The 12,153-nt window shown below is 23.9% G+C and overlaps 2 protein-coding genes across 14 annotated transcripts; both read right to left on the minus strand.

Moving 5' to 3' along the window:
• Positions 1 to 269: 269 nt before the first annotated feature.
• On the minus strand, positions 270 to 4,885 carry LOC124427468 (cytosolic carboxypeptidase-like protein 5). Of its 6 annotated transcripts, XM_046970415.1 has the most exons (11): positions 4,565 to 4,884; positions 4,021 to 4,178; positions 3,508 to 3,800; positions 3,017 to 3,355; positions 2,660 to 2,931; positions 2,399 to 2,552; positions 2,196 to 2,292; positions 1,798 to 2,101; positions 1,501 to 1,708; positions 1,267 to 1,428; positions 270 to 440 (listed from the first exon to the last, which is right to left on the minus strand). In XM_046970415.1, exons 2-11 carry the CDS (start codon positions 4,124 to 4,126, stop codon positions 393 to 395), a joined length of 1,983 nt encoding a protein of 660 aa, XP_046826371.1. In that variant the 5' UTR covers positions 4,127 to 4,178; positions 4,565 to 4,884; the 3' UTR covers positions 270 to 392. The 6 variants fall into 6 exon arrangements, with proteins under 6 accessions (XP_046826371.1, XP_046826372.1, XP_046826368.1 ...); XM_046970416.1 differs by lacking the exon at positions 270 to 440 and having other exon boundaries at positions 1,079 to 1,428; positions 3,508 to 3,654; positions 4,049 to 4,178; positions 4,565 to 4,885; XM_046970412.1 differs by lacking the exon at positions 270 to 440 and having other exon boundaries at positions 1,079 to 1,428.
• A 1,000-nt stretch (positions 4,886 to 5,885) lies between these two features.
• LOC124427471 (ARF GTPase-activating protein GIT1) lies at positions 5,886 to 11,807 on the minus strand. 8 transcript variants are annotated; one of them, XM_046970429.1, is made up of 15 exons: positions 11,347 to 11,532; positions 11,133 to 11,195; positions 10,698 to 10,840; positions 10,434 to 10,546; positions 10,121 to 10,307; positions 9,887 to 10,017; positions 9,573 to 9,762; positions 9,416 to 9,488; positions 8,691 to 8,777; positions 8,580 to 8,636; positions 8,333 to 8,499; positions 7,160 to 7,330; positions 6,849 to 7,031; positions 6,538 to 6,768; positions 5,886 to 6,450 (listed from the first exon to the last, which is right to left on the minus strand). In XM_046970429.1, exons 1-15 carry the CDS (start codon positions 11,402 to 11,404, stop codon positions 6,250 to 6,252), a joined length of 2,055 nt encoding a protein of 684 aa, XP_046826385.1. In that variant the 5' UTR covers positions 11,405 to 11,532; the 3' UTR covers positions 5,886 to 6,249. The 8 variants fall into 8 exon arrangements, with proteins under 8 accessions (XP_046826385.1, XP_046826384.1, XP_046826386.1 ...); XM_046970428.1 differs by lacking the exon at positions 11,347 to 11,532 and adding an exon at positions 11,627 to 11,807 and having other exon boundaries at positions 8,580 to 8,777; XM_046970430.1 differs by lacking the exon at positions 11,347 to 11,532 and adding an exon at positions 11,627 to 11,806 and having other exon boundaries at positions 8,580 to 8,777; positions 10,698 to 10,831.
• Positions 11,808 to 12,153: the final 346 nt, after the last annotated feature.

Below are 12,153 nucleotides of genomic sequence, written 5' to 3' on the forward strand. Positions count from 1 at the left end.
TGATTCATATGAAAATCACAGAAAAAGAAATGTTATATATGTGATGCTATTTTTTTATTTGAAGTGTATGTATGCTAAGCTGCATAGCACATCATGATCATTAAGTGTATGTGTCGTGTTCCAATGCACATACATACCTTATAAAACATATATTTACTAAAAATTTATTATTGATAAAACTATTATTACTTCTTGTTCTAATATATCTTATTCAAAATTTTATGTATCCAAAATGATTATATAGACTAGATGCAATAATTACACATATACTATCTTCTGTAAGTTTTATTTGTTTCATGGAATTCAGTAGATATTTTCGTATCATTTTTAGTAATGAAATATAGGAGATTTTTACGATTGCTCATTAAGATACAATCTGCTTCAATAGATCTTCATGATCCAGAAATATGATTGTGTATACTTTTATGTCGTGATTTTCTCTAAAGAAATAGATATCATTTATCATATACACATATAAAGGTAATGAGCAATAAATAGTAAACAAATATTATGATCTTGGTTATGTGATAACATTTCTGATACAATATTAATGTATGCGTTGTTTATTTCAATATTACTAATGCATATTTATATATAAAATCTTTATATATAATGAATTATATTGATTATATTAAAAGTATCAATAATATTAGAGAATGTCTCGAAGTTATTTTATTTATAATTTTATAAGGAGTTATCTTCTATTTATTTCTGAAACTTTAAGAATCGCTATATCTCCTGTATGTATTAATTCAAAACATTACATCTGATTCAACAATAAATTAATATATATATGTATGTATGTATATATATATTTTTTTTTTCTTTTTTTATTTCTTATATATAATACGTATTGAAAATTTATAAAAACTGATGAAAATTTGTGCATTTGTAATTTATTTAAAATTTCTTATAAAAATTGATTTATGAGAAATAAATTTTTTTATTATGCATTTTATTTTTTATCCAAGTACTAATTCATTTTCTATAAAATATACAAATAATATAATATATTATGACAAGAAATAATTACTTATATGATCAAAAACTTGAAAAATAATAAATTATCAATTTCTTTAAATTCTATCTAAATAAAATTTTGTTTAAATACGAGGAAAATTTAATATTGTTATTTTTATTAATAAACTAATATTTATAGACATTACTGTTAATACAGTAATGTACATATAAATTATATTAGGATAAAACGCATGATGTTATATTACTTTCTAAAATTTTACTTTCATTATTTAAACGGAAATTTACCTTATACGCAGATTTATTGCATGATGCAGAAAGACTATTCATTTGCGTTAACTTCAAATAAGATCTTACACCTCTTAATGAACGATATTGACTGTTTGGTAATCGACTGTTGGGATTATTATTAGTAAGATCAAGGATAGAAGGTCCTAATGCTGCTCCTACCTATAAGTTATAATTATATACATAATAAGATTTATGAATTAAGATTATATATATATAAGCAAAATTTTGTACCGCTTCAAACACTGTTGGAGTATATTTAGGAGGTACAAACAAATGATTCGTTGTTTTACTAATACCATCACGAATTCTGGCAGGTATAATATTTACTAAGCGACCAGAATTGTAATTACATTCGAGAGTATAACTACGTATGAGGCCTGTCATTTTATACACTGCTACTCGACCCGAACCTTCTCTTGACATACCATCTCTTTTATCACTGAAATAAATACGAACTTATTATTATTGCTTTAAACTTTTACACTTACTAAGTATCAATTTTAATGCATCAATCATCTATTTACTAACATAAGGTACATATTTCTCTCTGCAAAATTACATGATGAAAAATGAAAATTTGGATTGTTAATGGACATCAATTTTGGCAGAAGCATACACATAATAGTATCTTCTGAATCGGTAAAATGATTTCCATACATGAATACACCTTTCTTTGAGGCATGACCATGAAGATCAATATATAAATAGAGACCAGATTCAGTGGATGATTTAGAAAGATCATTTGAATCAGTTTGACTCATTGTTTTATCAGTATATTTGTCTTTTAATATATTTTGATATTCGTGTGTATCGCTAAATAATTCTTGTCCACCTGAATACATTAAAATAAATTTATATCTTAAAGACAAATTTCATAATTTAATAAATCTAAATGACTATACCAAATTGATAATGTTGCACCTTACCACAACATGTATTATCCAAATTATTTGATGTGAACATACACTCATATTTAACTCCTGTATCAGATTTAGCTCTTTCATTTAATGTCATTAATTTTACCTGAAGGCAATATTAATGAAAAGCAATAGATATTGTAGAATATTAAGTTATGTTTGACAGACCCATTGTCATAATTTGACGTAATTAAAATATAATGCAGCATTACCCGTTGTAGTAATCTTGTAGGTGTATTACATATAACATTAGTACGTAGATGTTGTATCTCTTTCATTTTGATATTGTTTTTATTCTTTATACATGTACTTTCTATTTCCAAAGATAATTGTTCTTCTATTATATTATAAGAATGATGATAATATCTATAATATTATAAAAAATAATTTATAATAAAATATTTCTACAGAAAAATAAATAAAAAGATCACGTATTAGAAAAAACAAAGAAAAAATTACATCAAATATTCTACCTTATTAAATTTCTTGCTGCATATATTGTAGGATGATCATTTTCAGAAGGATTTAAATACATCCTATTGAGATTTACTCCTTTAGTATCCATTCGATAATGTCCTTTAGCTACACCATCAGGATTAAGCATTGGTATTAACTTGAATACATATATGCGACGTAAATGAAGAGCTATTTGATCTTCTCGATTTAAAAGAAACTTCAGAAACCCATTCAGTACAAAACTCGATGGTGTTTCTCCTGGATGTACCCTTGCACTTATAAAGACAACCTATAAATATATATATTTAATGAATTAGCCCATATTCAAATATTTACACACACAAATTAAAAATTAAAACAAAAAGAAAATATACTTTCTTATCCAAAAATTTGAAAGGTCTTTCTTCATGTTTCTCTGGAAACATGTTATCAAATCTATCCTCTCTTACATTTAATATATTGTGATAAGAACTTATTGTCAAAACATCTAATCTACGACCTTCTAATGATTTTATTGCACATTCCCTGTGATAATATATGTCATCAATGCTTGTCACAAAGTGTTTCGCCATTCTTATGTCAATTTTTTTTAAATAGTTTTGTAAATCAGTGTATGAAAAAGGATAAGTGAAAGCAAAATATGTTACAGCCTTTTGATTTTCTGGGGTATAATAAGTAAAAGATAGCGTAAAGTCACTACTGGTTTGATCAACCTGTGGAATTAAAAACAGTATTAAGAATGACAATTTTTAATTTATTATTTCTCAAGAATAAATCCAAATAAAAAAATAGTATTATTTTTATTATTATGATATTATGTACTTTAATTTTTAACCAATTGTTATATTATTCATAATATAATTACTTTATATGTTGGTCTATCATGGATCCGTTCCCAATGAAGTTGTCCTGGTATTATTTTATATACTGGACACATTCCTTGACTGAACATTCTAACTTGTTTATTTAAATTAACTATGTTGAATCTGACGTAAATACCTGGAGCACATGCCTTAACACCAAAATAAAACCATGTTCGATTATTGTTTTGATATTCTGTTCCATGGCAATCATACTTCGTCCACAAATTAAATTCATAATCAAATGTCTCATCAGAATTTAAACTTTTGCAGGATCTACTTTCATTTTCAGAAATTGCTATAAATGGACATATATATATATATATATATATATATATATATATATATATATATTATGGACATATATATTATATATATTATATATATATATAATGATAATTTGTCAATAATGATAATTTGTCGATATAAATAATATTGAATTTATCATTGAGTTTGAGAATAAATATATTATTAATGAATATATTAGTTTATGCACGTTATAAGATAAAAATGATTACCTATATTACATATCTCTGATACTCTTACCAACTCAACTTTAGCCAAATTAGCAGAATCAAAATTATTGTAAAATACAAAACCACCACAGTTAATATTTTCAGCCATATCTATCAATTTGCTTTTATTGCGTTATTCACTGATTGACTTCCATGTTGAACTGGAAAAGACATTTCTATGAAAAAATTAAAAAATAATATATGGTTATATGTTCAAAGAATAAATAAAAAATTCAAAATATCTCAATACTATTGTTAACTTAAAAAAAAATTACTATAGTATCTAGTATATTTGAATAAATTTAGATTTTTATAATATTAAAAGTTTTATTTACAACGTCAAAAACTATGACATATTTTCTGAACATATATAGCTAATAGTAACATTTTGATCTAAGTAATACTCAAAATATCCTAAATATTTGGTTAGTTAATCTTGATTACATTTACAACTTAAAATTTAAACGTTAAAATTTATTAAACGTCAATTTATTAAAACCTATTCATTATACCTAAAATTATCATAAAAAAATTATTTAAAACTTACGTCTTTGTAGTTTATCACTGTTTGACTAATGACACATCAATAGATATATTTTTTGTCAGCTGTTCTTTTCTTCCTAATTATAATCATGGTATGTGCAGACATGAGTAAAAAAGAAAGAGATGAAGGGCAATCGTTATTACGTCCACTTCACAATTGACTTTGAATTTACGCACGCGTATTTTCCCAGTCATTTAAAATTTCTTTTCTACAGATTACTGTAGATTTAAATTTCAATTCATAAGATTTATAAAATCGTGATCTTTTCCTTTGAATAACTATATAAATACGGATCTATGTAATCGATTTTTTTTATCATCGAGCAGAAAAATTTTTCTACGAAGATATGAAAACTAGTTTCATTATTTTCTATAATTTACACATGTTATATAAAAGATTGGCGTATATTAGTTTTTTTGTTAGATGACAGATCAATCGGAAATATAAGTGCTCCAATCAGGATTAAGTACATATTATATGCACGTGCATATGTATATATAAATGGGAAAAATCCTTCTATTAAATTTTTAAATTAAGATTTAAATTATTAACAAATTTAACATTATTTAATTTTAAAAACAGATCAAATAGTAGAACATATAACCATATATATATATATATATATATATATATATATATATATATTTATATATCAATTTATATATAATGTATTTAAAACAATTTTTAAATATTATAATAAATCTTTTGATAAGTATATTTCTAAATTAATTTATAAAATCTGACAAGTAACAACAAATAAAATAAAATACTTCAACTTATTCTTATGATAAAGATTGAAATAAATTCGTGATTTATTTGTAAGATATATAAACACTTCTTTTTAATATATTTACAACAATTTATTAATAATTAATGCCATAATTTTTTTATTTATTAAAGAAATGAGGTATAATTATGCATAAATGTTGAAAATCTTTAACATATTAAGCTTTTTACTGTTTCAAATTCATTTTCTAAATTCAACATAATTTTTTCAACATCTATCGATATAAAATGATTTAACAAATACAAATATAAGATATAATAAATTTAACAACTTATCACTAAAAATCATTATTAGTGATTATAAAAACATATATATATATATTTAGATATTTTTTAAATTAACAAAAAGACATCAGAATTTATTGTACAATTTATATATATATGAATGAATTTTAAAATATTACTTATTTTAAACATACAAGTGTAGGATAAAATTCATGATTATTTCATAATTGTAATTTATAGTTATTATTACTATCATTTTTTTTCATTTAAATCATAACATACTGTATTTTTATAATAAAATCTAACAATTAAATTATATGTTCATAGACTTCATTGGTTCATGGACATTCAGTCTTTCTCAAATGTAAATAATATATAATTATAAATGTCTTTAGTTAATTTCATTCGTATTCTGTAATATGGATTGATTATTTTGGACAGTTATAATAATTTAAGAGATATATAATAGCTGATTTTCTATTACATAATTATAAATAAAAGATATAGACTTCTTCTTTTAGTATAACACTTCACCAATAAAAATTTCTGTTTTCTCAAATTCTATAAGGCACTATACATAATATTTACATTTGGCGCGATTGTTACAAAAATAGATAAATTATAATACTTTATATTGTGTATATTTCTGTTTTTTTTTCTTCTTTAATTTACCAATTCTAAGAAATTTGAAACTGGGTAACAAGAAGCTTAGTTGCTTTGGCAATGTCGTATGCACAAGAGCGTACTTGCTGGAGGCAATGGCCTATATGTTCGGCGTCACCAGTGCATCTTTGAAGGCCAGAACATTCCGCTTGTAGTCTACCAGTATTACCATTCAGTTGACGTAAAGCTGATTTAATATTTTCTTCTATAGGATTCTATAATCAATAATAAGTAATATCAGAATTATTAACATTTTTTAGTAAGAAAGTATTTTTGTTAATTATATGGCGTAATTTTATTACCTGTGGAAATATAGCTGTTAATTCCGCAACAGCAACGCGTATACGTTCGGCACATGGTACAAAAGCTTCGCGTTGATGCGGATCTTGCATAGCCATCCATAATTCTTGTATCCTTCTTGTAACTTGCTCTGTTCTTCTCGTTACCTCTTCACTTGGAGGCAAAGTAGGAATGCCATAGTCCCATAAGCTTTGTGTATTTGTACGAGATAAAGCCTCTGTATCTCTGTTGGTCTGTATAATAAAAAGACATAATATAAAAATAAAACAAATATTGTATCCTACTGTATTTTTTATAAAAATAATTAAATAACCTGACAAATGGTTGTAGACCATGAATTTGGTTTTCGTAAACCTTCTCTCGTCTCATACATAGATGCAGGTCGCTGATTGCTTCTTGAAATAGATGTCTTAATATCCAAAACTGGTTCTAATTCTGGTTCTTGTTCACTTCCAATGTGCCCATTTAAAATACCATCAGCAGATGTTTTATTATGCTGCAATTATTTTTTATTTCACAATTTATTAAAAGAAGAATTTCAATTAATAAAATTTACAATAACACTATTGATTTCTGATATATTCTCTTTACACAATTTAAATAAGAAATCAAGTATATCGTCACCTCTATTATTTGTTTTAAACCAACATTCTCTTGTGTAAGTTTATCTACAGTATTTTGCAGAACATGTACTTGACTTTGTAAATCTCGTACAGTAGATTCTGAAAGTGTTAATTGTTTCTTTAGAACTTCTACTACTGATGGAAGACCTTTTGCCATTGGAACGAAAACGTCCTAAAAAAAGTTAATATAATAGATATAAAAAAAATTAAGTAAAAAAAATATATATATGCAATAGTTATTAATATATATATAATGTTTTGTATAATGTTTTCTTATATATATATTACTAAATATTGCAGGTTATGATAAGTATTATATATTGATTATATATTTCTAAACAGTTAAAATGACCTAAAGTTAAAATGACCTAAAAAACTATAAACTCACTCTGTATGTATAACTTTGTTATAAACTATTAGCATATATACTGGAAAAAATATTGAATTACATATATTTGTATAATAACATTCATGTACAGAGTAAGAATTGAATATAAATAAAATACATGATGAGTAAAGTCAATAATTTTACTTGTAAAGAAGGTATTGGTTACTTGTCTTGTAAGTAATAATTTGTTATTTATATACATATTTTATGTCATTTTGTAAGAAAATAATTCAATTTACAAATATCTAATTTCAATACATATATTGATATTTAATATATATATATTAAATATATATATATTAAATATATATATATATATATATATATATATATATATATATATATTAAATATATATTTATATATTGTAATATGTATATATACACACATACATATAGAACTTTGTACTTTTTGCACATGCACCAATAATGTGCACTTGCCTAATAACACTGCTTACAGAACAGCCATGAGTTTAGTCGATTCCGTGTTCTTCTTTTTCTTACCAAAGTCGATACCTTCAATATATTAGTATATAACTTCATTAATAAAGAATCTTTTTCTTTAGTAAGTATAAAAATACATGATCACACGAAAAACAGGACATATTATTCTCAATTTAGAAATATTTCCACCTTGTATTTTTGTATTACTTTAAAAAATATGAATGTGTATATATATATTTTTTTATATTATTAAGTCTCAATAATTTTTCAGTTCTAAATCCTTATACATCAAATTTAAAATTTAAGTTTAAACTATATGAATTATAATTATAATTATTATTATACCTCATCAACAATTTTTAGCTGAGTAGATAATTCTGTTGTGGTATTATTTACTGATGTTAAAGTATAATCATCATCAGAAGCAACACTGTCATATAATGGTTCGTCATCAGACATTTGTGATCCATGTTTACCAAATTGTTCTTTGCGAAGCATTGATACCACAGGGTCTTGAATATGATATATATATATGTATTTTTGTTTATATTTATACATGCTATTTTTTTATACATTACAGTAATTCGCAAACCTTGCAATGGTATATTATTTGAAAGCATGTGTCTTCTACCAGCTTCAATAAGTAGATCTATAATAAGTCTAGCAAATTCTTTTGGAATAAACCTTGCTAATTTTTGTCTACCTTGATTTCTTGTTGTGGACAGTTGTGGATTAACAGGTAAAAATGGAACTGTACATCTTTCTGGCGCTGATGCAGTTGAAAACCAAACTATATAACAGTATCAAAAACAATAATTAATAATTGATATATCACATAACAAAATTTATCTTACAAAATTATAAAAACGTTATTTTCCATGCTAACATTAATATATGTAATGTTAATTTATTTTCTTTTTGCTTAAATGTATGAAATTTGAAATATTCATCATCAAATTATTTCAAACTATTTTAAAGTTAAATATATACTTTTAAATCTATTTTAACTTACCCTTCCTTAGGAATAATGCAATAAAAAAATTATATATTTAATTGTAATTACATGAATATTATATTTTTATCTTAATTTAATATATTTACCGTATATATTTTTGTATAACATTATTAATAATTTTACTTTTAGGTCATTACATAATTGCTATCGTTATTTCATCGTATATATCATATATTTCATGCACTTATATCAAAATTCTTCCATCATAAAATTGAAATTTTTGTTGTATCCGGAGTTGATTAGATGTCCATTAAATAAAAACAAATTGTAGATATCAATGACCAATATGATGATAATTAAAAAAATAATATTTTTTTATATTATATCAATTTTAATTTTATCTAAAAATACGATAGAAATCCTGCAACAACCTATTCAGACTTCAATAAATAAAAATATAAAATAAAACTCACTTCTTTCCATTTCTCTACGGTCCACTTCATCATATACATCTATTGCGAGTTCTTCTAAGAGATGATTTGATAGCTACAATTACAGTTAATACATCTTTCAAAACTATGTAGAACAAAAAAATACTAGCTATCATAAAACAATAATGCTAATATTCACCGTTTGTAATCTATTATGTCCTTCAATGATCGAATCATTTGATTCCGCCATTGATGCACATTCAGGTATGATTAAATGTTCATCCGATCGATGATCTGGCTTACGTGAACATACATAATATGTTAATCTATCAGTAACTTCATACATGCATTCTTTAATACGTTCTGATAAATCTAAATGGCCTGCCATTCTAAAATGATAAAATTATATATAAATATACATGTATAGATATAAATATATAATAATAATAGTTTAAAAATTATTATATGTAAATTTTTAATAATATAATAATTTTTAGATTTTTAATATCCTACTTAGCAATTTCAGTAGGTGTTTGTCCATTTGAATCTAATATACTAGGATTTCCACCATTGACAATCAATAATTCTATTTGCAAAATTTGTCCTGCTCTTGCTGCTACGTGTAAAGGAGTTGTACCTTTCTCCTAAAAAAAGAAAAGAGAAGTACAAAAAACATAAAGAGACATGTAAAAAAGTAATAACATATACTAAATATTAAATTGTATATTCCTAATACTGCTAACTTGCCTTATAAAAATAATTAGGATTAGCACCCTGTGCTAATAATCTTAATGAAGTCTCCAAATTAGATGTACGAACACTGCTATGTAATTGTCTACTGAGTTCTTCTTCACTACAGCATTCTTCTTTACTAGGCCTTAATATAAAAGCTAAGTGTTGATGCTTAGCTTTAATAAATTCAGCTTTAATGGGACTAAAAACAGATTATATATTTATATTTTAATTACAAATTGAATCTCAAGATTTAACTTTTCTAATATTTTTGTGTAAAATATTATAGAAGCATAAAAAATATTGTGTTTTGTTATTTTATACTAACTGTATTGGATCCTTAGCTTGTGGTTTTCTTCTACTAATCTTAGAATGATTAGGATCTAAGAGAGAATGTTCCCAAATACTGTTTGCTCCACTTTCATTTAATGTATGTACCATCTGTATATATAAATATAATATAAATATTGTATATTATAGTAAAAATATAAGTACTCTTCATAAATTGAAGCATTTAAATCACTTATATTATATATATATATATATATATATATATATATATATATATATATATATATATTTTTACACTAACATTATGCAGATGTATATTCCAAATACTTTTATGGAGTGACTTAATATGTGATATATGTCGTCCAAGACTACGATGTATGCCGCAACAATCATCACATAATAAAATAGCTCTGTTTATTGAGGCCCATCCTGGTTCTGTATAAACTTATTTTTATTTATATACAATATAAATAAGCCAAAAATTGATTAAAATTTTAAATCAACTTTTGTCTACAAAAAATCAGTATCTGTGTCACTAGAGACATAAGATAATAAATTATGTCATAAAAATATATTCAAAACATATAATTATGCAAAGAGCATAAACTAATTACATGTTACAATATAAATGTATGCGGAATATTCAAAACACTATTATTATTATTACATTAGGAATTATTTAATATAATTTTGTTAAAATAGTATAAATCATAACGAACAAAATTAATGTACTTACCAACAGCTCCACAATCAGCACATACATCTCCATTCACTCTGTGTTTAGGACGAGCCATTTTTCCTATTTAATAATATACTTTATTATAACATTAGGGTAAAGTAGAAAAATATAGTATAATTAGCTAACAATTGTTAACAATTAATAACTATTCTATTATTGATATGACTGTAAATAACGAACTCGACGTCATTTTACTTATTAATAAAGCTACCGTGACGTGAGTCCTCTTGGCTAAATGCACGATTGCAGTAAGCAATAGTAGCCTTCATGAAATTTGTCGTAATGTGAACATAATAAACAGTAAAATTATACGTGTAAAATAAAAATAATTTTGTAGTTCAGGTTGCATCGTTTTTCGAAAATCAATACGGTTCATTTTACAACAAAAATATTTACTCCTTACCACCCTTGTTCAAACAAAATCACTATGGACTATTTTGTATTGCTAAATGATGAATACGATAAAGAAAGTAACTAATCAATTGACTTACTTTCTCTCATTTTATATGTATCCAAACATGAATTCGTTGGTTTCGATTTCAAATACCTATATTCTTATTTCTACTTGAAATACAATTAAAATGTAACTACTTACGCACCATCTATATGTAGAAATAATAAATAAATAGAAAGAAAAATTACATTAGTGCTTACTCAATCAAAGATCTGTTGACTATTTTATTCAATAAATCATACATTATATACATAATAATATATAATGTACATATTATATATACATATGTGTGTATTTTACAATTGAATAGTTATAGAAGTTATTTTAATTTTAATATAGTAAATTATTTCATACAAATATTTTATATTTTAATAGTTATTTATTTAAATATTATAAACCGAAAAGCCATTGAATTAATAAATTAAAATATTAATCTTAGATTAAAATAAAGTTTCAATACTACGTTAAAGATCCGTGTTCAATGGAAATTGTATTATTATGTATTTATTATTATTATTGTAAAAAAATTATATGTTACTGAAACTAAATGGAAATAAACTTTTG

This window comes from Vespa crabro, chromosome 10 (genome assembly GCF_910589235.1).
Source record: "Vespa crabro chromosome 10, iyVesCrab1.2, whole genome shotgun sequence".
Classification (NCBI taxonomy): domain Eukaryota; kingdom Metazoa; phylum Arthropoda; class Insecta; order Hymenoptera; family Vespidae; genus Vespa; species Vespa crabro.